The 26,555-nt window shown below is 46.7% G+C and overlaps 1 protein-coding gene across 4 annotated transcripts in view; it reads right to left on the minus strand.

Moving 5' to 3' along the window:
• EPB41L4B (erythrocyte membrane protein band 4.1 like 4B) overlaps positions 1 to 26,555 on the minus strand; it is a 128,533-nt gene that overhangs the window by 48,488 nt on the left and 53,490 nt on the right. For 3 of the 4 annotated variants that reach the window (XM_007094483.3, XM_042964302.1, XM_042964301.1), the window contains exons 6-15: positions 25,068 to 25,120; positions 20,278 to 20,398; positions 19,112 to 19,199; positions 18,856 to 18,944; positions 18,495 to 18,564; positions 18,228 to 18,397; positions 16,336 to 16,445; positions 13,594 to 13,624; positions 10,210 to 10,243; positions 6,420 to 6,484 (exon numbers count right to left, since the gene is read on the minus strand). In XM_007094483.3, the coding sequence (XP_007094545.2) occupies positions 6,420 to 6,484; positions 10,210 to 10,243; positions 13,594 to 13,624; positions 16,336 to 16,445; positions 18,228 to 18,397; positions 18,495 to 18,564; positions 18,856 to 18,944; positions 19,112 to 19,199; positions 20,278 to 20,398; positions 25,068 to 25,120 (831 nt within the window). Of the gene's footprint in view, positions 1 to 2,575; positions 4,636 to 6,419; positions 6,485 to 10,209; positions 10,244 to 13,593; positions 13,625 to 16,335; positions 16,446 to 18,227; positions 18,398 to 18,494; positions 18,565 to 18,855; positions 18,945 to 19,111; positions 19,200 to 20,277; positions 20,399 to 25,067; positions 25,121 to 26,555 lie in introns of those variants that run through there. The other variant, XM_042964303.1, reaches the window with a different exon arrangement.

Here is a 26,555-nt window from a genome sequence, read left to right on the forward strand (position 1 = left end):
GATGGTACCATATTAACAGGCGCAGGGCAGGGCGGGGGGGGGGGGGGGCGGTGCAGGGGGGAAGCACTCCTGCACTGCCCTTATTCCTTCATCTTTGCTGTTAAGGGGAACCACTTTCAGTGGAAATGGTAGACCAAGAAATGAAACAGGCGAGAGGGTTTTGAAGGCCAAGATAATTACCTGGCATGATTTCAAGTCTTTCAGTCCATATGAATTGTATCAATCTGACAACAATGCCAATTCACTGTTAAGATATTCTGAGGGATCACAGAAAAATAGGAAATGATACAAGACCAGTAAGTCCTCAGTTTCAAAAATGCAAAAAGCTAATTCCACTGGTTATAGAATCCTGAGGTTGGTTGTGCAGGCAGGTAATACTCCAGAAGAAATGACGAGTTTGTGAGCTCCAGGAAAGGAAGCAGTGAATCATGTCAAATAAGGAGTGTTTCGTAAGAAGAAAATAATGTTCAATCTCTGCTCCTTAGCAAAGGGGGCTGTTGAATGAATGCAGGTTCTAGACTGCTAGAGGGGGGATGGTAAAGTGTTAGGGGTTACTAGACCCCTGGGAGAGGAGCGGGGAGAGGAGTAACAGGGTTATTAGCTAATGAGAGATGGTGATGGACGAGGTTACTTACTGGACCACAGGTGTGCAGCATATGGACAATCACTTGATGCTGGTGGTGGTAAGTGGCTCCTAGTTAGTAACTGGATTCCAGAGTAGTGAGCTCGTCAACATAATCTAGTAATAGTCTCATGGAGATGTAGATCGACAGGGTCCCAAATCTCGAGATGATTATTGGCGGGAAGCATTAGAGCACAGGGACCAAGAACATGGGCTGGAGTCAGAACTGCACAGGCGTGACAATGTGCAAGCTGCTTGGTTAAACCCTAAGCCTGAGCTCCCCCATGTGAGAAAGGAGGGCAAGATCCACCTCACAGAGTGGCCAGGAAGGTCAAGTGAAGCAACACATGGAGCGCAGGAAGCACGCATCTGGTCATCAGTCCCTGTATATTACTGTGGATCCATGTCAACCTACCGGGGTTTCCAGGATCTCGTGGCTGGATTGTCCTCTGCCCTGTAGCAGCAAGGCTATCATACCAATGCTTCAAATGAGAACACCACAGACACACCGGGTAATATTCAGATGATGAAGCTGAAGCCAGAACATAGGTGATGGTCAATGTCCTACTCAAAATGTGACGCCCTCGACTGGGTACAGTTGTTCAGATACTTCTGGGACCAGCTCAGAGATGATGTGCTGCCTGTTATCTGGCTAGACATTTCTGTTAGAATGAAGGTGGAATAATTCATTTGTTGAACAGACATTCACGAGCACCTGCTATCTACCAGGCACTGGGGAGCAAAGGCAAATATGATACAAAGCTCATACTTAAGCGTACAGGCTCCAGGATAAGATGAACCAAAGAGGCAGTTTTAACGTAAAGCAGTGAATGCAATGTTGCCATAGGAGGGCTGAGGGGAAGTTACAGAGCAGAGCATGGAAACCAACCCAATTTGCAGAGGTGGGGTGGTCAGAGTCCCTGGGAGAAGACGCACCTGAGTGGAGGTTGAAGGGGTGAGTGGCAGCTGGGCAAAGGGGATGGGAGTGACAGAGTTCTTGGCAGAAGAAACAGGATTTGCAAAGCACAGGTCGGGGCAACAGCAGGATACGGTGAATGCCAGGACCCACAAGCAGCGTGGTGGTGCAGACGTTTAAACAGGAGGGTGAGAAATGGGGCAAAATAGGCTTGAGTAATAGGATGGAAGCAGATAGCAAAGGAATTCCATAAAGAAGGCCTTGGACTTCACCCTCTGGGTGGTGGTGAACCCTGGCAGATGTGGAGCGTTGGAATGACACAACCAGAGTGCTTCCTTAGAAAGATTCCTCTAGAGACTGAGCAGGAGGAGCCTGTCAGGAGCCTGGAATCAGGGAGACCAGGAAGAGCATCTCTCAAGGCAAAGGTTGGCAAGGGAACTGAGTAGACCCAGGGACTGCCTGGGTGCAGGTGGCAAAAGGGAAAAGAGCTACAGATGGTGTAGCGGGTAGAAGAGAGAAAATCGGGCAGACATCTTTTTTATCTCCAGCAAAAGATGATGAATTTGATTTCTGACATGAGTTTGAGCTGTATATACGGGATACACAGGTTGAAATGTCAGTCTAAAATCTTGTAGGACTAGTCTGGGTAAGAGACCAGGGTTCTAGGGCCAACAGCCATAAAGCTGTGCCAGCATGAAAAGTCCCAGGCAGACTGCGATGGAGATAAAAGAGGTGGGCAGAGGAAGGACCCCTGGAAAACACCGATATTTAAGAGGACGACAGAGGAAGAGGCTGTTACAAAGACAGAAGCAAAAGTCAAAGAGCTGGAGAAGCAGATGTTGAAAAAGCCAAGGGAACAGAACTTCGAGAAGCTGTGAGTGAGTGACCATCACCATCACATGCAGTAGAGGAAGGTCCACAGAGTTGCGGGATGAAAAGTGTGCACCTCTTTTAACAATTAGGAGGCCGTAAGTATGCATCCTGGTTAGACTTCGTGGTTGCAGACAACTGAATCCACTCAAGTTATTTTAAGCAGAAACGTATTTATTAGAGGGGATCTGTGTACACCATCTCCAGGAGGCCACAGACACAGGTTTGGATGTCTTTCCACCGGAAACAGTGAGTCGCCAGGACCAACACCCATCCTCATCACAGGACCGTTATGGGGGAAACCCACTCTGCCACCGCTTCACTCAGTCCAGAGCCTGTGACCAGTTACTAGAACCTTCACCACAGATGAACCAGATGAAGAAATGCTTCAGCCACCGTGCCTACCAGAGCTGCTCTTCCCAAGGGCAGCTTCATCCTCGGACGAACTTCCTCCATGTCACCTAACGGAATGCTCACCTCCAGACTTCGGAGAGCTCACCGTCCCACTACCTACGTCATCCACACACGATACTTCTGCGCAATGTAAAATGAAGATGGAGTCCAAAAAAGCAAGAATAATCTTTATTCCTTGGAAACACATTTGTAAAAATGGATCACTAAGATTAAAAGATTCAGAACACATTTATTTGTATGCGGCACAAACACTGAGGATCAAAACATCTGCTACAACAGAATACACCTGTAAACAGATTATCTTAGGAAGAGTTTGTCGGTGAAGGACTCCGCCGTGCAAGGCCCGCAGCGGAGCCCCTCCTGCTGGACAGATTTTTGTGGTAACCAAAAATAGATCAGATTTTAGCAATAAAGAGTCTTAAGAGATGTCAACACATTTTTTCAAAAAAGGCTTACAGTGGGCCAAATTACAATTACATATACTTAAATGGCATAAGAATCGTTTTTCACAAAAAGACTAATGAAAAATTATCTCAGGTTTACCAAGGAAAAAAAAAAGTCTGATTTGTGGCTTCAAATGGGGGATGGGGTGGGGAAATAAATATTTTGGTACAAGTTCTACCCTAAAAGACAGCCCATTGATAGCTGGTACTACAAAATGTACAACACCCATCCCATCCTATTCTACAGAATGCTTTGGCACAGCTTCATTAAAATCTTACACACTTTAATTTGAGCCATAAATGTTATCTTGGATTTCATGTTGCTTTTTAAAAGAGTTAAGTCCAGGGTAAAAACCAAGCCTCAAATTCTATAAATTCTGACAGTGTGTGTTCACAATTGTGTCTTCTGAAATCATGCAAGTTAGCAGCACCGATCAACAATTGAAAAAAAATTATTCTTGTACTCGAGCAACAAATTCTATCAAAAAGGGATGCTATGCAATTTATGATTAGTAAAACTGCTAAGATTCAATGTGCCTGGACTGCTTTAAGATCAGAAATTCAAAGCCTCCCCGCATTTATGTAACAAGTTATATACGTTCTTGCACTTCCGAAAGCGGTAGCCCTCTGTTAGAGAAGGGAAATTTGCAGTTTTCCTATGAGCAATTTAGTTTGAATGTTACATCCTCAGACTAAAAATATTAACTTTTAATACGACCACAGAATTTTAGAGCTGGAAGGAGCTTGGCAATCACTTAGTCCTACCCACTCTTTCCAGATGGGGGAAAAGGAGGCCAGCAAAGGAGAAAGGCTTGTCCACAATCTCACAACGGCCAGGACTGGGCCCCAGGGCTGTATGGTACTCTACAAAGAGCTCTCTTCCTAAGTTCTTCTGGTTTTATTTGGTCCCATTCATTAAATAACAGAGAAATACCAAATACACAGCAATATGATAAACATAGACTTTTACTCCAATTTTTAAATCAGAATATTAAAACGATTCCTGAGCCTTTCACTACCTTCATTTTATTAAGAACGCAGTCAACAGTAAATTGTGACTACTGATTGTGGAGATTTTCAAATATGTACACGGACTCCAGAAACACCTTTCAGAACTATTCCTTAAGGACACTTTCGCGGACGCGTCTGTGTGATGGCAAGACATGTTTCATGGAATGTAATGAAACCATGCTGGTGAACAGAGGTGAGATGTGTCAGTCTTTCAAAGTGCAGTCATGAGTTTATCTCGGTACATCATACTTTGCACTCCTCCTAAGTTCTTCTGGTTCTGGTCGTGGACATAATCGAAACGGCCGCCACTTCCACTGGCCGACGTTTCCCAGTGTGGCCTGTCATCCTGAAAGCATGGCCTGTTTTGTCGGCAGAGTGAATGGTTAGCGGGAGGGATGGAAGAAAATTCAGAAATGTGAGTGAAACAACACAGGCACGAGGCAAGCGGGCGGGAAAAACCATGAACCATGTGAATGGGGATGGCTTCCAAGCTGAAATGAGTGGATTTGCTCAGGTATGTTTAAAATTCGGATGCGGGTGATCTACCAACTTCCAACTGGAGAAAAGCTCGGTCGCGGCCATACCACATTTCTCAAAGGGCACCTTGAGGATCCCTCAGTCTGGGGGAAGTCAGGTGAAAAAGGTTCCTTTCCCAGGCACTTCTCGGGGCTGTGACCATGCTACGGTGCCCTGTGAGTGCCTTAGGCAGCGTTTACCAGAGCCTAGGACCAATGAACTCTGTATCTCAGGCAGTGCTTCTCCAACTCTGGAGAGCCTGGTAAAACACGGACTGCGGGGCCCCACCCCCAGAGATCCTGACCCAGTAGGGCCCGGGTGGGGCAAAGAATGCATCAGCAAGCTCCCAGGTGAGGCACACTGTTCCAGCCTTCCTGGGAATCCCCACTGCTAAGTGCTGGGCAAGGTCATGCCTCAGAAGGAAAACTAATGTGACGAAACAGGCCAAAAGAAGTGTAAAATTCTGTAAAAACAAGGTTAATAAAAATAGCACTTCTAGAAATCTCTTCTGTTTCTTATGTCTGGAAAATAAACTGCCTTCGCAATACACAGAAACATTTAGAATTATTACTCCACTAGGCTGACTAGCTTTAAAAAGCTACCCAAATATCAAGTGTTTACGATCAAACAGCACTGCTCTCCTCCAAGGTCCCCCCAACAAAAGTGGCAAGAATTCTCAAGAACTAATTGCTCTCATTTGCCTTACTCCAAATGGATTTATTTCCATCATTCCATTCTCCGTACTTTCTCAAGCAGCAAGGCTAGCAACCTTACCAAGAAATAACTTTATGCAAAGTGAATTCACCAACAGAAAGAGCTTCACACATAAACACCAATTAAGACTGATCTAAAATTCAAATCTTAAAAGGAACGTTTGCCTTTACAAAGCTAGCGTTAAAACACTCTCGAGCCTAACTAGAAACCCAGCAAGGCAGGTGCCAGTTTACTTGGAAAGGACTGTGGTAGGGTTAGGGCAGAGGTGAGTAAAACAGAGCCCTCAGGCTAAATCCCACTCACCATCTGCTTTGGTAAATAAGTTTATTGGAATGCAGCCCTGCCCATTCACTTCTGTCTGAGGCTGCTTTGAAGCTACAAGAGCAGAGCTGAGTAGTTGTGACAGAGAGCACAAAGCTGAAAATATTGATTATGTGGCTCTTAACAGAGAAAGTTTACTGACCCCTAGGTTCAGAAAAAAGATCCACAATCACAAAAAGCAAACCCCCACTCCATCCCTGAAAAAAAGTCCTTTCAAAAACCCACAACAAAAATCCCCAAGCTCAAAGCATATTTTTAGTAACCGAATTCTTGGGACAGGAAAATGTTACTTAGAAATTTTAAGCAACATTTCTAACACAAAACCAAACCAAAAATATCTAAGGTTAGAATGACTGAAAAAACAAAAAACAAAACCCAATTCATTTTCATTTCATAAAGCAGAACTTTGGTAAATCCAGACTCATCACTGGTTTCTTTTGCTCTGCAAATTATTCATCTCTGCCATGACACAGCAGCTCTTAACCGTTGTTTCTGATGCAGACTTTCGATTCACAACGAGGCAGAATTTGAGCCTTTCCAGAGAAAGGGAGAACTTTCAAGTAAGTACAGCTCCGTGAGCTCAAGCACTTACCTTACATTTGGAGAGTGAGGGTGCCACCGAGGCTGGCTGGGGTGGATATTGGGATGGTATTGAGGCTAGAAATGAAATACCAAACTTGATTATTCAATGACCTTTTGATTTCAATGGTCTTCATTTAGTTTCTCTTTTACTGGCATCCAGCTGAGGGGCCCAGGGCTGTGACTGGAAAGGCTATAACCAAACCCTGGATGGGCGGTGGCTTCCCAGGACGATCACGTTTCCCCTATGACAAAGGCAGGGGGGCTGGAAGGCTGCCCTCGGAAGAAAGGGGAAAGCATCTGTCTGGGAAGGGTCCCCTAGAGCGCCCAGGACAGGCAGTATTCATCTCTCCCAAGGGAACAGACGGAGGACACCCAAGATATGGGGTGAATGGTAGGCAATTTCTTTCTTCAGAAACAATTTTTGTCATTGCTGAAGATGACGACAACTGTGTGTAACAGTGACATCTGCAAACACAAGACAACTGGATGGGGACATTAAGTCAGCAGGATTGTGGGCGAACACCTTCTCCCTTGTTTAAGCAATAAGAATAATTTTCTAAAATGTGATCCAAAACCTAGTACCAAACCTCGCCGCCCACCTGGCCGTCACCAAAAACAAACAAAACCCCAAACCATTCAGAGCACTGATTATTCTGATACAACAGAAGGAAAGAAGGAAGGAATTTGTCCATTCAAAAAATGGATCCAGATTGATGACTCACAGAACGAGCAGGAGTGAAGACAAGGCAGGCCTGGCTGGGTGACGGGACTGTCTACCGCCTCTGGCCTGTAGAGGGCGGTGGCTCCAGGCAAGGCCAGAAGCCACGGGGCTTCTCAAGGCTAAACTTTCTGTGGAGCACATGAAACCCTCCTGACGTTTTAGTCACTACAGTCTTGCCACCATTATTCTTTTAATTATTTCTTCCCCTTCTGCTCCTTCCCCTGCTGTTTTGGTTAATAAGCAGAGGCCTGTTCTGTATTATGGAAAATTCTCAGTAATTCTGTTCATTCAGTTTTCAGGAAACTGAGATGCCCTCCCTGCCTATTCTGTATTCTAGTGAGCTCTCTCCTTCAGAGCTGCCTGTCAGCAAGCTAAGTGTGCAGCCCCCTGCACAGGCTACGGGAAAAGGGAATCTGGAGAAAAGATCTCAGGAGCAGACGCTGAAAGCTGACCTCTCTTAGGGAGACAAACACCTAGAGTTTAGATGTGCCCATAGCTGAAACGCTTCCAGTGTTTTGGTCACACAGCCAGGCCCCAAATGAGGCTCCTGGCTGCATCTTCAACAAAAGGGAATAATGTAGAATAGAAATGGACCTCTGTTCCACTCCCTGTCTTCAAACACAAGCAAATCAGATTCATTAGGGAGAGGTGGGTACCTCATCCATAAAGACCTGGAAGGATATTCCCAAACCTTCCTTGATCTCCTTCGGTAATTTATTCACACTCTAAAGCTGTCAAGCAGCATTTTTAAATGTTAACCCAGATGGTCATTGGGGCAGTTTTTTCCCCTGGGGATAATTGGAAATATATATGTGCATTTTTGCTTGTCACAATGACTGCAAAATTACCTTTTAACTACTGGGCAGAGAAGAGGAAAGCTAAGCATCTGTAACTCTTGGGACAGTCCCAACAATGAAGAACTGTCCCTCCCCAAATGCCAAGAGATGTCCTTATCAAAACCACAGAAATCTATCCTTTGCAGTTGGCTAGTCTCACTGAGCTCACAATAAGACAGATGTTCCATACTCCCATTCTCCCAAAAACCCTTCTCGGCACTCAAGCCTTTATCAATCAGGCCACTTCTCAGGACGTTCTCTTTCCGCTCAATTCATTCCCAAACCTTGACAGAGCAACACGTAACCTCCAGGATGGCTAAGGTGTGGGGGACCAGTGGCTGCCAAAGATGTTACAAGAACAGTTTTCGTGCATGTGAGTTCCGTGAACAACTTCCTCCGTATTCACTCTGAGCAGGGAATAATGGGCTTTGTTTTCATTTTTTTTCTTGCCTTCAAGCAGGGACCACCCGTCCACAACTCTTCCCTTCCCCCACAGCTAGCCAGTCACACCCGAAAATTTCTCCAAACCAAAAAGCTGATCTGTGACTGAGAAGATTCAAGAACCTAAAAAAGACAAGATCGGGAAACCTAGCTTTTCCCCTACCAGGTTCAAAGCACTTTTTACGTTATTCCCCCCAAACTCAGAAGTCGTGCCCAGATTCTGCACATTGGGAATATGATTTCATGTATGGAAGATGATATGGCAAAATTCTTCTGAAACATAATTTGGAGACCTCGTAAAAGTCACGTACATTAGGATCCCACCCCCATCGAAAAATTAGTATCTACGGTAACAAAGGATCAGGAAAGACACTAAACCAGAACAAACGCTCCCAGGTGACCTCATGGAGTAGCTTCTTGTGACATCCGAAACCAGACTGTGATGGAGGAAACCTGAGCGTAATGTCCTTGGACAGAACACGCCCAGGAAAAGAGAAATGGCCCCAAGTGAGGAGGCCATCAGACACGACTGCTGCCTCTAGGCACAAACCTACTAAGTGAGGGACACGCTGTCAGCACAGCTCATCAGAACCCCCTTAGCAGCTCTGAAGCTCTCTGATGCCCAGAACTATCTGTCCCTAGAGCATCTGATTGTTCAGCCCAGGGTGAGGCCCAAGCACCGGCCATGTTTTTAAAGCCTGCCAGATGGTTTTAACATGCAGTGGGGTTGAAGACCACTGGTGTTGGTGATTTCCAGTTATGAGGATCAGAGAAGGCTCTGTGGAGGAGGCGGCTTCTGAGGGGACTCTGGAGGGGATTTTAATGCACAGACAAGTGAGGGGATTTCAGGCAGACAAGCATGGAAACGGGAACAGTGGGAGGAAATTCTGGGGGCACCGATTATGTGATTCTTTGAGAGTTGAACATATGATGTATGATAAGGAGCAGAGAGGAAGAAGGCAATAAATGTAGAAAACCAAGTTGGAGCCAGGTTGTAGAAGGCTGCGAATGGCCAGCAAGAGCCACCCCCAGGTAACTGTGAGTGGGTAGGCGGGCAGGCTGTGAGGGCCCTGGTTGGCCACCCTGTAAAAGAGCATATCACGAGCCACAGAAACCTATCTGTGCTCCTTCTGCAGGAAACAGGCCTGGCACAATGCTTTACAAAGTAGGTTCTGGAAACCAGTGCTCCACTGATAACAGATACACTATCAAAAACAGGCAGGTAGGTGAGAAGCTAGCTTTTTTTGATTGGGGGAGGGGGTGTTGAATATCAAATGATTTGGGGAGACAATGGATTAAAAAAAATAAAACGTTATCTTTTTTGCAGGATTTCTCAGTACTTTTGAAACCCTGGCGGAGACTGTAAGATCCAAGAAGGGGAATGAAGGACACATCTCCCAAACGTGTGACTGAGACATCCTTTCCTGGAGGCACATCTCAAGGGACTCATGTTCCCTAGGCCTAGAACATGCTGACAAAACACGGCCTCACTTGAGCGCTCCTAAGAGGTTGTGTTTGACCACCCAGAAACTTAAACATATGTCTCTGTGGTTTGCCAGTTGATAAGGTTAAGAAAAAATAAGCAGCTGAAATGACCAAGAGGGGCCAGGAGTCACAGAGGAAGGTTCTCCTCTCACCGTTTTCTCAAAAAAACAAAAAAAACAAGCCCCCCCCCCCCACAACCAACAAAAAGCATGTTATTATTTCTTCAAAATCTGACTATGAGCATAATAACTACTTGATGTAGAAAATTTTGAAATTTTAAGAAGTATTCAAGAAAGTCTTTAAAAGCAGTATCTCACCTGGTAATTATGGACTTCAGGATTTGTTTTAGAGCTATAGAAAAGAAGGGAAAAATTGTAATGTAACAGGTTGTAAAGCGGCACTGTTAGTGATTTTTTAACGATCATAAATCTTAAACACCACCTACACTGTTAGGAACTTTCACGAACACCGCTTCTTTTTGGTTATTAGCTGTTTACATGAACATATAACCAAGGAAACCAAACACCAACTTCCATTCGTCACTTTCGAGCTCACAAACTGGAACACAAAGGTAATACTCCAGAATCCTGCTTGCCACGCTTTGGTGACAAAAAGGAGGTCCTTTCAGTTGGGACACACCAAGTACTTTTAGCTCCCATTCCAGGTCTGCGCTGGCACTGCTGGGTGGCACCAGACGGCTCCAGTAACGCCCAGAGCTTTTTCCAACTGAAGGGAGAGCTGAACATCTACCGGCCGTTTCTGAACATCTACCGCTATGGGTCCCACTGCTATGAACAATGCCACGATCCGGCCACCACCGTGGAACGCTCATTCCATATAAGGCTCTGTACTGGGAGCTCCACATCTGTTACTATTTAATCCGCACCACAAGGCTATGAGGTCAATAACTGGTACCACCTCATTTTACAGATAAAGGAAAGGTTGCCTAACAGAGAAGTTGGGAAACCTGCTCAGGGTCAGTCAGCTACGTAGTCAGTGGCAGAGCTGGGACTGGAATGGGTATCTGCTCCATCTCAGAGCCCACCTTCTTTCCACAGAGTCCAGCTGGCTCCCTGACGGTCCGAGCAAAGGTACCACGCTCCTCATGCACGATCCTATTTTGGTGGACTCACAAGTAAAACTACTCTGGTTAAACAACTATACGTACTCACATATATGGGCAGAGAATCCCAGGCTGGCTTTGCACTTAAAACACATGTGTTTCCTAAGTAAGGCTGGCATCCGCCAGGAGAAACACAAACAAACACGGCACCATCGTTGGGCTACGTGGCTAGGGTGGTGTGCTCGAAATCAAGGTTTATTGCTTCAACAATGAGAGAAACATTTTACTGTTGTGAGTCTTGCTTGGGGTCTAAATGGCTCTGTCTTCCAGAAAGGACAGTGCACCGAGCCAGGCTCTGGGCCAGATTCACCTCCAGCTGGATTTTATCTGGAAGGTTAAGTGTTCTGCAAGGTGCAATTTTTCTGGTATCACCTCTGCAGCCCAGAGCGCAATTTCATCCCTGGCTCCCACAGCAATCCTACTCACCCCGGGATCCCACAGGCTGCGAAGAGCAATTGAACAGCTGCGAACAGTGGTTATTAGCTCATTTGTTCCTAAAGGGTATATTTACTGGGTTTTTTTGTTCCTGGTGGACACTTTTTTTAAGTTTGTTTTGGTTCCCAATATATATAATCTCCACTAGATGCTCAATATGTATATAATCTCCACTAGATGCTAAAAGGAAAATATAATTTTATTAGGGAAAAACAAAACAATCGCTTCCTTAGCAAAGGAAAGAAATGTTGTAACTCACAGGCCCCTGAGAATTAAAAGCAAGATACACTGACAGGTGGAGAAAGGTGCAAATGCTTCTAGCATACTACCCGCAGCAGGGATCCTAGAGAAGGGCCAGCCCACAGGCCTACAATGAACCCATGTGGGAGCCCCTCCCTCGGGGGGCCAGGGTATGCTCCATGGCAGTTCAACAGGACTCTGCAGCCCTTCTTCAGGTGCTGAGAACTGAACCCAGACACAAGAGTCGGCCGCCTGCCTCCTCACAGAATGGCACTGCAGGCGGAGCCTGGAACCAGAGACACAGGGCTGAGCTCCAGCTGTGTGATACAAGGGGCTGGTTATGTTCCCTAGCGCGCTTCGGGGCCCTTGCGGGTGTCTTGTGGCTGCCTGGGGGACAGGGGTCAGATGTCAGAGGAACAGCAGGCACCAGCCCTTTCCTCCCTGCCTGGCTCCACCCAGGGCAGCTCCACTTTTGTCTGTTCTCTATATTGGACTTCCAGGTCAGGTTTCTTCCGGGGGGCGAAAATCAGAGACTCAAAAAGTTAGGGCAAACACTGATCTAGCCCAAACTCCTTGTTTTCAGTGAGAAAAAGGAAGCCCAGCAGGAAGACCTAAGGCCCCCGCGCTGGGTTAGAGCAAGGCTGGGACGAGGCGGGAGGCCTTCTGGTCCCTTGGCCTGCACCCTCATCACCAACCAAGGCCTCTGGCTTATCCGCTCCTCCACATGCCGGGCTCTGCCCGAGTACAGGTGCAGGGCACATGGCACAGTCAACTTGTGTTCATCTCTAAGACCTCCCCAGCAGTCTGAGACCCGTGTGCCTGGGAAGACCAAGGGGCTGACTAAACTGGGCTGCCAGTGCCTGGAGCTTGGATACCAGGGCCGAAGGAATGACAGCCTGTAATTCTCCAGCATGAGAGAGCAGCTGTCCACCTAGGTCAAAACTCACATAAGCAGTTGTTTCAGAGAGAGAAAAAGAGGCAAGTGCAAGATGGGATGGTGGTTCCCACACACTAGAATCACCTGGGACTTAAAAAAAAAAAAAAAAAAAAAAAAAAGCAAAAAACCCTAGGCGCGTGAGTCCCCTGCCCAGAGACTGATTCAATGAGCCTGGGGTATGGCTGGGCTGAGGGGGACGTTTCAAGGCTCACCAGGAGATTCCATGTACAGGAAAGATCAAGAACACCTGTGCTGGGGGAGGGGCTGGCAAATCACACCCATGGGCCAAATGTAGCCCACCTGCATTTATGAGTAAAGTTTTACTGGAACGCAGCAGCCTTGTCCTTTCATTTACGGACTGTCTATGGCTGCTTTTGTGTGCCAACCACAGAGCTGAGCAGTCATGAAAGAGACAGCATTGCCTACAAAGTCCCAAGTATTTACTATCTGGCACTTCACAGGAAAAGTTTGTTCACATCTGTGCTGGAGTTTCAGTCTTGTGACATGTTCTTTTTTCTGCACGAAATTCAATAAACGTGTTTCGTAAAGGTTTTCTACACTGTATGACCATAAAATCTGCACATCACTGAGCGAATCCAGCATTTGCTCTCACGGAGCTTTCGCTCAAGAGCATGGCCTTTCTTTCCCATCACTGCCTGCAATGCCATCAGCACAGTGCGCTGTACACATTCCTCTCACCTTCATCACCCACTGTTGTAAAAAACAAAGCACAAAGCTACACAAACAAAGCAGCTGTGTTTTAAAAAAGAAAAAAAAAACGGTCTTGGAACATTCCATTGTGTACTTATTGAGAACCAGGAGGATGGTATAGTCAGGCAGCAGAAAAAGCAGGGGAAAATCATCAGGTGACTCACTCTGTGGTTTAATTGTATTAAAGAAAAAGTCAACATTGCAAATAAAGACGATAATTAGAAGAGCTGTACCCCAGAGTCTGGGGGCACTTACCAGAACTGAGCCGCTATCACTGGGTTGCTTGCTTTAAAGGAAAAACAGAAAGGTATGCCATCTTAGAGACCTGTATCACTTTTTTTTAATCACGTGATGACAATGACTAGGGTGGAGATTTCTGTGGTTGCAGCGGGGTCCCAACCCCAGGAGGCAGAATTTCCACATTAGCTCCTTCTTTCTGGAGGAAAAGTCTCTTTTCCACTGTGCCAAGCCCTCCAATTCACTCAGCGAATGCCGAGCATGTTCCCAGGGCCAGGTGCTCTCAGATACAGAAATGAGAGGCAATTCTGGCTCTCAAGGGGTTCACAGTCTTGACACAGAGACAGAGAGGTGTGTGAAATCAAAGACCGCAGAAGGGGATGATAGAGGCTGAAATATAAGCCTGACAGTACTGGGAAGCTCAGGGCAGACTTTTGTAGCTGGGGCAGGATGTGAGTCTGTGGAAGGGACCATGGACAGAGCTAAAGCTTGTTTATCTAGACTCCCATTTCATTTAGGTGGCTCGGTCGGTTGAGCATCTGACTTCCGCTCAGGTCATGATCTCACGGTTTGTGGGTTTGAGCCCCGTGTTGGGCTCTGTGCTGACAGCTCAGAGCCTGCAGCCTGCTTCGGATTCTGTGTCTCCCTCTCTCTCTGCCCCTCCCTCCCTCACACGCTCTCTCTCTCTCTCTCAAAAATAAACATTTAAAAAAATTTAAAAAGATGTAGCACAGAAAATCATTAAAAGCTTCACAGAGATGCCAGAACTCTGGCTGGGAAAAAATGCCAGTAACACAAAAGAAAAAAAGAGGATGGGGACTGGGAAAGAAAGTAGAGGAGAATCAGGGAACCTGTGGTCTAGAAGAGGTCCAAAGCCACCCATGGGTCAAGACATAGGACACACCCTCCCCTCTGCAGTGGCCACACCAAGGGGCCTTTCCCTTTGTGCCTGCACACGCCTCCAGGGACTGGAAGCCCAGTACAGTCTTGAGATGGCTCTATCTTTGACAGCACTATTAGGAACTTCTTCCTTACTTGGAGTGTTTCTGGATAACACTGATCCCATGGACCGCAGGCAGCAAGCAGAAAGCTTGACAGGGAAGCAAGTCCTTCCCTCTCTCCCCCACTGCATCACTTGTCGCTCCCAGTTCCTGCAGTCAATCACCTTCATCCACCATCACCCTTCTCTGGGCACACCCCCAATCCTCTCACCCTCTGGTCTTTCTTGAAGGTGAGGCCATATTTCCTGGGCACTGGCCATTTTTTTCTCCATTAAAGCAGCCAAGAATGACTTTAGAGAGCTTCTGGCTGCTGTGCTATTAAACCATTGGTTGAAAAACGGGGGTACCTGGGTGGCTCGGTTGGTTTAGCTTCCAACTTTGGCTCAAGTCATGATCTCACTGTTTGTATGTTCGAAACCCGGTGTCAGGCCCTGTGCTGACAGCTCGGAGCCTGGATGGAGCCTGCTTCAGATTCTGTGTCTCCCTCTCTCTCTGCCCCTCCCCAGCTTGTGCTCTGTCTCTTTCTCTCGCTCTCTCAAAAATAAACAAACATTACAAGTTTGGTTTAGGGGGATGCCTGGGTGGCTCAGTTGGTTGAGCGTCCAACTTCAGCTCAGGTTATGATCTCGCAGTCTGAGAGTTCGAGCCCTGCATCGAGCTCTGTGCTGACAGCTCAGAGTCTGGAGCCTGCTTTGGATTCTGTGTCTCCCTCTCTTTCTGCCCCACCCCCCGCTTGTGCTCTGTCTTTCTCTGTCTCTCAAAAATAAATAAACGTTAACATTTTTTTTTTAAATTTGGTTTAGGGAATAGCTACTACACTTAAAAAAAGAAGAGTCAGGCACTTAACCAAATGAGCCACCCAGGTGCCCCACAAGGTTAAAGATTCTAGAAGGGAGTGAAGTATAGGTACAGTTCTGACAAAGGCCCACTAAGTCCAGAGTGATACAAGAAAAACCTATGACTAAGTGATATGTAGGAGGGGGCCCCAGGGGTTGAGAGTTCAGAGGCCATGCCATGAAAAAGCCCACGATTCAGTGCTAAACTAGGTGTCCTGAAGGGAGAAACAATCAAGTGTAGGCAGAGAAGAGCTAGGAGGTAGGATGTGGAGGCCAAGTTTAAACAAGCCCAGCTTGCTCATTTGCCAACTGGTCCTGTATTGGGTACCAGCCTTCAGAAAGGCGTGAAGCCATAGTAGTAAATGACAGACTAAGGCTCAGGGAGTTCTGAAAAGTGGGGAGGGGAAGGCATCCTAAGTCCAGGCTAAATTCAAGGGCAGGACATGCATGGACTGACTGCAGGTACGGAGTCCAGGACTTAAAATTTCTGGATCTGCTCTTAGTGGCCAGAATTCTGGTTAGCATGAGACTGGTGTCCCATTTGAAACTGTAAGATAGAGGAGAGAAGGACTGTTTTTCCCTCTAAGACACAGCATCATTCATCTGGGCAAAAAAACATGGTAACCTATGATATTCCTGAGGTCCCAGGTACAACGGAAGTGAAGAGGCACAAGAAAAGAAGGATGAAAAAGGGGGAGAAGATGAACACGTCCAATGGTCAAAATTACAGACAGCGGACGGCAAAGGTGGCCTGGTTCCCATTAAGAGAATCCCTCCCACTGGGGTTTTGTCAAAAGCTTCAGAATGACAAGAGTAGAAGAGTAGAATGTTCCTTTAAGAACTGCTTTACCAAGCTAAGTTCCTTGGGGCTTAACCAACTACGTCATAACATAAAATGCCAAGCAGAATGAAAAGCACACCACCTTTGAACGTCGAATGTCTCCGGGAGGGATAGCGTTTACTAGGCTTCCGCTCAAAGGTGCTGGTTCTCCGTAACCTGGCCCCATGTGTGGCTTGATACTCTGTCCGCCCACTGGAAAGTAAATATTTTGTTGCATGTTACCAGTGTCAGAATATCAGTACATTATACATATTTGGAAGCGCACTTCTGTTTTCAAAAGCTCCAATGTAAATTTCAACTTATCATGAACTCGTTTGGTAAAGACACACACTAAATTTAGCCTTCCATTTAGCAATAAAATCACCTCTGCCAAATCCAAGCTGTATGACAGGGGCAGATATTTCCACCAAGAGACAAAGTCCGCGATTTAGGTACCAGTCACTTGGCTGCACAAACCAGGCAGGTCCAAGTACTTGCCACATCTGACTGAGAGCACAATGATTCACAAATCAAATAACCTTTCATAACACACATTACGTAGACATTTAAGTCTTTTAAAATGCTGTTATCGGTGACCTCTTAACTAAACCCTGGCTTTCCTTACTATGCCAGGGGAATCATTACTTCTTTCACCAAGGCTTTCTGGGTTTTAAGCAAGGTAGCTTCCGGGAAGTATGCTGTTTTTATCTGATTGATCACTGCTTCATTCCGGCCCTACTCTCGGTTGATGATTTATCACACGGAAGGGGACACTTGCCACCTGCTCTAAGTGCCTCCAAGGGGCAACCTTGTCTCCAAACTCCCCTTCCTTCTTCTGGAGGGTGCCTGGTCTGGACCAAATCCTGGGGGAGTTTCCTCCAAGGATGGAAAAGTCTGCCTTGGCAACCACCCCAACAGCCATTTCCTTGCACGGTAGATAAATCTGAAAAGAGCACATCTTTTGGCATATGAAAGGGCATTCAAGGACATGCCATGTGTGGGCAGAGGTTATGAAACCATGTGAAATTTTAGAGCTTATAACAGTGATTCTCAGATCTGTAAACAGGCCTCAGAAATCAACCGTGGGAGGGCACTTAAAATGCACATTCCCAGGCCTTATTCATGAACGCACGTGGGTGCACCCATTGATTCTGATTACAAGGGTCTCAGATGAGGTCATAAATCCCCGTTTTTCATAAAACCCCAAGGAGGTTTCACGTATCTTGAAAGACATGGCCTTACAATCGTTAAGTAAAAATATGTGAACAATTAAATTCTCCATGTTTTCAAGGTCTCTTCAGATTCCAATATCTACCGAGCCTATCCGGGATCCCCTGCACACACATGGGGGGACATCTGCTCTCATTCTTAATCATCGACACATTTCTTGATGCCGGCACACGAAAGGCAAGAGAGGAGGGGTTGGAACAGAAGCCCCAGACCGTCTGGGGTTGACTCGCAGCTCTGCCACTTACTGTGACGCTGGGCAGATTGTGTAACCCCTCAGCCCTGGCTTCCTCATCTGTACGGTGGAGATAGTCAGAGGACCTAGCTCATTAAGTCTGCAGGGAGGATTATACACGGGTTCATGAAAAGCTCTAGCACAGCTTGTGTTCTACGTCTGCCTCACCCACTACGGCAGCCACCCACCTCACGTGCACTGAGCACTTGATGTGTGGTGAGTGAGACAGAGGAACCACATTTTAAAATTTACTTAATATTAATTAATCTCAATGGCCACACTATCTACTGTTTGAGATGGCATAGGTCCAGCTACATGTCAGCTATTAACAATTTTGTTATTAGCCCCATTTTATCAATGAGGGCACGGAGGCTGAAACAGCTCCGGGGGCTCAACCAAAGGTCAGATCTTACGAAAGAAGCAGGAACAGGACACCCGACTCAAGCCTCCAGACACACAGATCCATTCACAAAAAGCATCACTGCTGCCCTCCTTCGAAACACGGCATCCACGTTGTAGAAACCAGTGCCCACCTGAATCTGAAGCGAGACCCCAGCCGGATGAAGTCTGATCTGTTCGATTTGTTATTCCCCGGCGTCCGCAGGCGGAAGAAGGCGTGATGCTCGACCGCACATTTCCAGAGGTGCTTACAGGTCCTGGCGCTGTCCAGCCGGAAGACAAACGTGTGCTCTTGCTCCCGTCCCTTTGAGGGGAAGCACAAGGTTCGCGTCTCAGTGGGGGCCAGGAACATCAGTGAAGGATTATTTGCAGCAAGGAGGACAGCCAGGAGCGAGGCTTACCTGATCATCATCCTCCACTACCACCAATGTCAATTTGCTCTTTTTAAAATCCATCTTGGTAATTTTTGGCCTGGTCAGAGAGAAAACATTTTAAAAGTACAATCCGCAGGAAAACTATCTACACAAACAGCAGTTTTCCTTTCTACTTTTTAAGCTTAGATTTGCTACAGAAATCATTCATTCATTCAAGCGTGATTATCCAGAAGTCAGTGCTACTGCCAAACACCCGCAAGTACGGGAGCATGGTGTGTTTTTAAAGCAAATCTCGGGGTTGCAAATATCCCTCAATAATCATCCATCACATAGAATTCCACCACAAAATAGGAAAAGACATTTTTAATATTAGACAAAACTAAATTACCAAAAGAATAAGCCTATTTTGTTAGCTCCTTCAAAGATTAATATGCCTGTCGGGGTCAGTCCAAGAGAATATTCACAGCCATCTCTTCCCTACAAATAAACGAAGTGACAATCGGTAGAGGGTTCTAACAGGTCGTCACAGAGCAGAATGCAAAACAGTTTCCTCACCACGTTACTTTGTTTGCACATAGTTTACGCATGGCTCAGTCACAGCGAAACCCAAGAAACCCCGTTACTTAAACGCACACGGTTCTTACCCTGACAACGTGCATGTCTACCCCATACATTTCCAGCCACTTCGCTTTATTCAGATAGGACAGTTCCGCCTGGGCAGGGCTCTTTCCCCTTAGAAAAACCAATGGAAATACATGTAAACTGCAGCTCGTACACCCACAGAATTCTGAAGGGCACAGCCACATTCAGGGATCCTCTGTAGCAATTAAAAGAATGAGGGACACCAATTTATGTTAACAGGAAAAGACCTCCATGGACAGACTGTTCATTGAATAGAAAGAGGACAGCAGTGCTTACAACGTGGACACTTACAGAAACCATTTTTGTGCATGGACGCGGGTATGTGCTGTATATGCAAAGCAGGAAAGCTGGAAAGACGCACCACTGACTGCCAACAACGATGGCCCACATCGAGGACAGTGGGTGTGTGGGCACAGGGTGTGGGCCCTGTGACTCTACACCCACATATTCCTCTACTGTTTGGATGTGGCACAAGACTGGGCTAACATCACTTTCCAGTTTCAAAAAAGTCATTATGTCCCTCAGAAGGGCCAAGGGACAAGAGGAAACCGTGCTAAGTTTCTGCATCCAAGACTGACTTGGATCGGGCAGAGTTTGGGAAGGTGGGCTGGGAGGGAGGAAAGGCAGCACTGGTAATCGAGGCAGAAACCTGTCAGCCTAGGGTGACCCCGGGGAGGAGGAAGGAAGAGCCAGCATATAACGGACAAGGCTCGATTTAGCTCTGGTGACCACATGTCCGGAAACAGAACCTCTACAACACATGGTCTCAAATACGAGTGTCCCTGTAAGGGACAACAGGGCATATTTCTAAAGGGTCCACTCTAGAAGATTCAGGCACAGGGAATGTGCCAAGGCAGAGCCTCCTCACTCTCTCCAGGAGGCCAGGAGAGCAGCGGTGTCCTTGACAGTAATGAGCAAATCAGGACCAGGCTCTGCCATTCAGAGGGAAACGGGACTAGGCTTTGGTCCTTACTGTACATCTTGGGAAAGACAGACGTCGTGTGGGCCTTTGGAAAACCAGGACTGAGGCACAGGCAAGAAGTGAAGAGTTGGAGCTACAGTTTTACGGTCTTCGACAGAGCGATTCTACTGGCACATCTGAGTCCGACAGACGCTGACACATCACAAAATAAATATATCAGAACGCTAGACGGTAGCATCAAGGTACCTGCACTCTTTCCATCTCTGGAAGATATCAAATTCCATCGCTTCTGTCTGATTTGGAATGAACCGAAACTCAGACACAAGCTCTGGCGTGTGTTCTGGAAGCTCACACTCCCCCAGCTCCGCTGCGAGTTTCATAAAAGGGAGGAAAACAGGAGACATTGAATGCTTTCAGTTATTGCTGCAACCAGGTCCAAAGGCAGTTGGCACGATTACAGAGCACAGGTACCCCCACATGCAGAACTCCCTGCTTTCAGGAGGGCTCAACTCCCACCTGGTACCCCCACATGTACGTTCAGAACCCCCAAGAATCATCCCAATGCCCTCCCTATCAGGCAAAACACCATTATCTTAGTTATTACTGTCTTTCTCTCCACTATTCCCCCATACCCAAGGAGGCCCAGATTATATTTCCCCCACGAAGTGGTCGAGCCCAGATCTGCAATAAAAGGCAATTGCAGGGAATGAGGACTTGCCCAGAAACATCTAACAGGGCTCTCGCTACGGGTGGGTCAGAGCAGCACTCTGAGTCTGCAGTGCTAGAGAGGACCAATCAAGAATTCAGTGCATGTAGAATCTAGGGGAAAATATGCCAGGAGGGAGAGGGAAGGAGGGAGGGGGGAGGGAGGGAGGGAAGGAAGGAGGGGGTGGGGGAGGGGGGGGACAAGGCTGCAGGAGCAGCTGCGGCAACTCAGCCAGAACAGGGAGGAAGACGAAGACGGCTGTGCAGAGAGGAGCAGCCACGTGAGCAGTCTCCGCAAAAAGGCCCCAAGTGTCCCACACGCTAGCTGCTCTCTGGCCGAGGACCCCACAGAATGAAGGGCCCAGGACATAGGGGGCCCCGTGCCTCCAAGGCACAGATGAGAAAATCCACTCTCCCCACCCAGGACCCTCACCCCTGCAGCTCCAGGGAACAGACCCCAGAACGGAAAGGAACCCTCCAGGGGTTTCTCTAATACCCTGCCACACAAAGCCTGGTCCAGCATCAGCACCATCTGGGAGCCTGCTCGTAACGCAGACTTTGAGGCTCCACTGCAGACCTCCTGAAGCAAAACCTGCCTTCTCACCAGATGCCCAGCTGACTGGCACACAGGCGGCTTTGAAAAGCACGGATCTACAACACTGGTTTTCCAACTTACGTTGGAAATGTAAGGCTCGCTAAAACACACACTGTGGCACCCCACCCTCCAAGATTCTGATCCCACAGGTCTGGAATAAGGCCTGAGAATCTGCATTTCTAACAAGCTCCCAGATGCTGCTGCTACAGCTGACCCAGGAACACACTTTGAGAAACACTGCTTAACACAAGAAATCCTACAACTGATTGGCCAGCGTGTGTTGCTAATAGCAACTCACTAAGTACCCAGCAGCCTTTTCTAATCCCAGAGCCCAGCTTCCAGGAGGGACTCCAAGTAGCTTGCAGAAGCGGATGAAACTTTTCTGTCCATACAGACAAAGCAACTACCCAACTCAGCGGGGTGGTGGGAGGGCTGTAAGAGGCGATGCCTGACACAGGGTGGGGATCTGCTGAGTGCTTCCTCACCTGGCCCAAGCCCTCCATTTGCAAGTCTCAAGTGGACAGCCCCCCGAAGACCACCAGGGTGGCCTGGGTCAGGGCGTGCAGCTACTTAGTACCTTGGGCAAAGTCACAGATGAAGATTCTGCTCTAGAAATATTCACCCAGAGAAGGTAAAAGAGCTGGGCTCCCAAGGCCGCCACTGACCAATAACCAAGGGCTCACCCTGAAACCAGAGACCTGGCGAGGCTAGAGGGGCAGTCTGGGGAGAGATCTCCTTCACATGAACCACCCTTTTGCTGCACCCGTGGGCCAAAGTGAGGCAACAAATCCCTGGGGTGAGCAGTGTGTCTGGCGAGACCACTGACATCATCAAGCACAGGAAGGAGAAGCCAGACAGTGATAAGGTTTCCCCGAGACCGGGAAAGGGGGCCAGTATCCTCCTCACTGTTCCTGGATTACAACAGGCCCAAGCGATGCCTGTACATAGATTCTGAGATAGCACGCCTGCCTTCCAAGAGGCAGAACGACACTTCTCTGCCCGAGTTCTGGCCGTGGAGGGAGCAGAGGGTGGTGGTCACAGCTCAGACACAGGAGGGCCGGAATCCCCACTCTGCTGTACACTCTCTGTGCGACCTGGGCAAGCCACTTAACCACTCTCCGTCTCTGATGCCCCATCGGTAAAATGAGAGCTGCTGCAAGGACGAAAGAAGATCGTGTCCCGTTCTCCTCACTCTCATTCTTTTTGCCTGGATTCACCTTCAAATCTATCATAAAACTAGTCCCCAAAAGGGCACCGCCTTCACTCGGGGCCGCAACTCTGGAGGGGCACCATTAATTTAAGGACGATCACAGCAAGAACATGTCTTCAAGGCTCAAGTAAGGGAGGAAACACACCCTCCATTTTACTGAAAGCTGAGATGCTCCAGTGATCTCGATGTTCTGACGCAAGCTGGCTCCACTGTGATTCAACTAGAAAGTAGGCTGTGGAACTTTCCGATGGGATGTGGGGAGAAGAGGCCACGGAGGGACAATGTAACAAGAACTTCCCCACTTGTTCCTCACTTCAGACTTTTCATTTGTACTTGAGATAATGACTGCATCTTAAATTACACGATGTTGTAGTTCCAACTCAAAGGGGTAATTTCCCCAAGAAAGGCTCACAGATAGCTGATCTCATTCACATCTGCCTTGGCCCTGGAGCAAGGCAAATGGTTCCACCAGAGCTGGACTTGGTGAGCGTGGTGATGCCTTCATCACACGGCGGGAAGTGGGGCAGCGGATGGGAGTGGGGAAGGATGGTGATATATGTGCCTTATGCTCTAGTCGTTCAGGACCAGTGATCGATGGCCCCAGATCTGACAGGGATGTGACTTCATCCCATTTAACCACAACCTGATGTCTACTGCTGGGCCACCAAGCCAAAGGGTATAACCTCCTGGAGCCTCAGAAACTCTAGAGTGGATGCTGCTTGGCCAGCTGATGAGATCTGTACCTGGCCAAAATGGAGAGCAGACTTCCATGTTCCCCAAGCCGTTACAGATCCCTATAGCACTTACCACAAGGACTGTTGAATCAGGAAAATGTAGATGTGAAGCACTTAGCATTGTATTTGGCACAGATATTTAGAGATGACAAGACTGTCACCTCTACCACCTATGGTTTCAGACCTCATGGGCAGGCTCCCCCTTCAACCAAAGTCTTTGAAGGGCCTCTCCAACTCTAATGGATTCATTCTATACTTACTGAGCACCTACTATATGCAAGCCCCCATTAAAGAATAAGAATTAAAAAGTGACTAAGGAACAGAAGTGTCTTGCTGTCATTAAAAACCATCTTCATGACAAAATACAAGTACTAAAAATGCGAAGTAGAAAATCATATTAAAAATTGTATATGACTGATCAGAATTACGTTTTAAAAACTGCATCCAACTCATAGAAACTCTGATTGTCTGCGGATGGCAGACAATGGCAGGATGGCAGGATGGTGGGTTCCTTCCTTCCTTCTACTTGTCTTGACTATTGTGCTGCTCTCCTGATACTCTATAATAAATGTGTGCTGATTTCAGAATTTGAAGACTTAGATCAACTTTTAAAAATTGGGAAATACAAAAGTTGGAAGCCAAATCTTATGGTGTTCAAAATTAATTAGTAATTATGAATGAATACATCATAATTCATTATCCCAGAAAAACTGATGAACACACTGGTAAAATGAATCCACAACATATGCCTATGTGATGTACTGATAACATTCCTTATGTGCAGCTACACGTTAGTGTCTTCTTAATTAATGCTGAAGACTTCAGCAAGTGTTTCTTGTGCATTTTAAACTCAAATCCACCAGTGCATAATATGGAACAGTCAACACTGACAATCATGTAGGCAAACCTCCTACCATCTAACTCCTACCTATAAGCAGATGACTCCTTGTCAATGCTTGTGGCCTGACCTCTCTGATGGAGCCAGATCTGCATGCTCAAGAAGCTACCAGAGGTCCCACTGGCGCCTCTCAGCCAAGAGATCCTACGTAGATGATCTCCTCCCTTGCAGCCAATTCTTCTAACCATTTGTGGCTCCTGTCACTCACTCTTGGGAGCTATCTATGACTCTTGCCTGACTCCTCTCTCAACACCAATGTGTAATGACCAGGTCCTTCTCTTGTACCACTAATGTTGTTCTTTTGGGGTGTGTGTGTGTGTGTGTGTGTGTGTGTGTGTACCCTCTGCCCTAGAGAGTTTCCTTTTATTACTGCAACACCTTCTTACTGCACCCCCAGCCCCGGTCCTGGTCCAGTCCTACCTCCCCATCACACCCAGTGGGGCCTTTCTAAATGCACACCTGACCAGGTCCGCCTCCCTCTTGAGAGCCTTCAAAGTCCTAATGCTGACAGCATGGTCATGCTCTTTAAATAGGGTTCAAGGTTGTCCACTTATCCAGGTTCTTGAACTTCCACCCTCCAACACCATTTGACTACCAGTACCCCTCTGCACTTCTCTACTTTTTGTCTTGATTCCTTCATTTGTTTTCATCCACTCCTCCCCCGAAGGGCCTTAGTCTTCCAAGCCTCCTGCAAGTATTCCTGAGGGAACTGCACTGTACCCTGGATGTGGTTTTGCCACATCCTCATGGGACCCGAAGCTACTTGGGGACGGAGGCCATACTGTATTTATTTATACCCCCAAAGTAGGGTACTGTGCCTGGTACACAGGATAATCAATTGCTGAAATGAGAGCATAACATTAAAATGCTAATTACCACTAAAGAACAATGTACCTTGTAGACAGAGAGCAGCTAATTCCACAGCCGTTTCATATGGGCATTTCAGTCTTGAAAAAAAGAGAGGACATGAATTCCATATATGAACTTTTAATACTCATAAGCATACAAAATATCATTAGAGTCATTTTTCAAAAGGTAGTGCTATTTAGGTAATGATTTTTCTCGGTGGTTTCTATTTCTGCTGTCCACATTAAAGAATGCAAACGAGCTGATTTCCACTCCCTATTTCCCAAAGTCAATTCTCACCATAGAGCAAAACGATACAATCTAAGTATAGTTTCTATCAACTCTGTGGGCAATTTTACTGAATTTGGCAAGAATGGGGAAGTTTGGGAAATAGAATGAAAAGCCTTCCCTCTGCCTTAGGATTTTGAAACTTACTTGATAGAGTACATGCGCCTTTTCAAGCTGTCTGAACTCTTTCTTGAAACCAGGTCATAATGTTAAAAATAAACAGACAGACACAATATCTAATACTGCCAGGACAGCTGGATACACTCAAGCGTTCTAATAAGTATAACTGAGGCGTAGCCACAGAGGCGTATTACCACGCCTCCAATCACTGATCTCATTCATACTTGATATTACAAATTCAGTTAGAAAAATAATAATGACATACATTGGTACAGCACTTCATAGTTTTTAAAGCCTTTTCAAATATACTATCAAATTTGGTCAATGCATGGACTTTATGAACCGCTAAGGTAAGTGCTCCCCCATCCCCCATTTTAGAGAGGAGGAACTCAGTGACCAAGTGTCTTGCTCAAGGTCACCCAGCTGGGAGCAGGCAGTGCTGGGACCAGAACGCCATTATGCCTGGAAGTACCGTCAATCTGGCCGAAGCGCGTGTAAACTGCAAAGTACTGTATAAATGTAAGACGTCGCCATTAATATTTTTCCAAACTGAAGACAATTACTGGAATTAAGAGGCCTTTAGTACGAGGAGCACAGTATGCAGAGAGAAAGAGAGAAAGATAAAAATACACACACACTCATAATACACACACTGAGATTTGTATTGCATGGCTGAATAAGGCAAATGTATACACTGTACAATCTACTTGTGCTGTCATATAGATTCCACTAAGGTTTTGAAAGCCTACGTGCGATTCAGAGTTTGCAAATTCGGAAATCACTTTTCAAATTTCTTTCAGGTTGTATTCAAAATCAAAATGTGTTCTCATCAACGTCAGGTATCGCTTTTTAGACTCGGCAGAGTCTTCATTTTTCACGTAATAGAAAATAGTCGATACATATGCTGAGAAATGACACAACTGTGAAGGCTATGACCACTGAAATTTTGTATCTTTAAAATAAATACTGCACGCGAGACCAACCACGTCAATGCCAATGCTTCCTGGGCTCAACAATCACTGTCGCCAGAGGCCTGGTATTGAAAAACCATTTTTAAGAGGGGGAGAAGGAAATGAGATGAGATGTCTAAACCTCCTATCAGAATCAAAACGTAACCTCTTTACGTTG

This window comes from Panthera tigris, chromosome D4 (genome assembly GCF_018350195.1).
Source record: "Panthera tigris isolate Pti1 chromosome D4, P.tigris_Pti1_mat1.1, whole genome shotgun sequence".
NCBI lineage: Eukaryota > Metazoa > Chordata > Mammalia > Carnivora > Felidae > Panthera > Panthera tigris.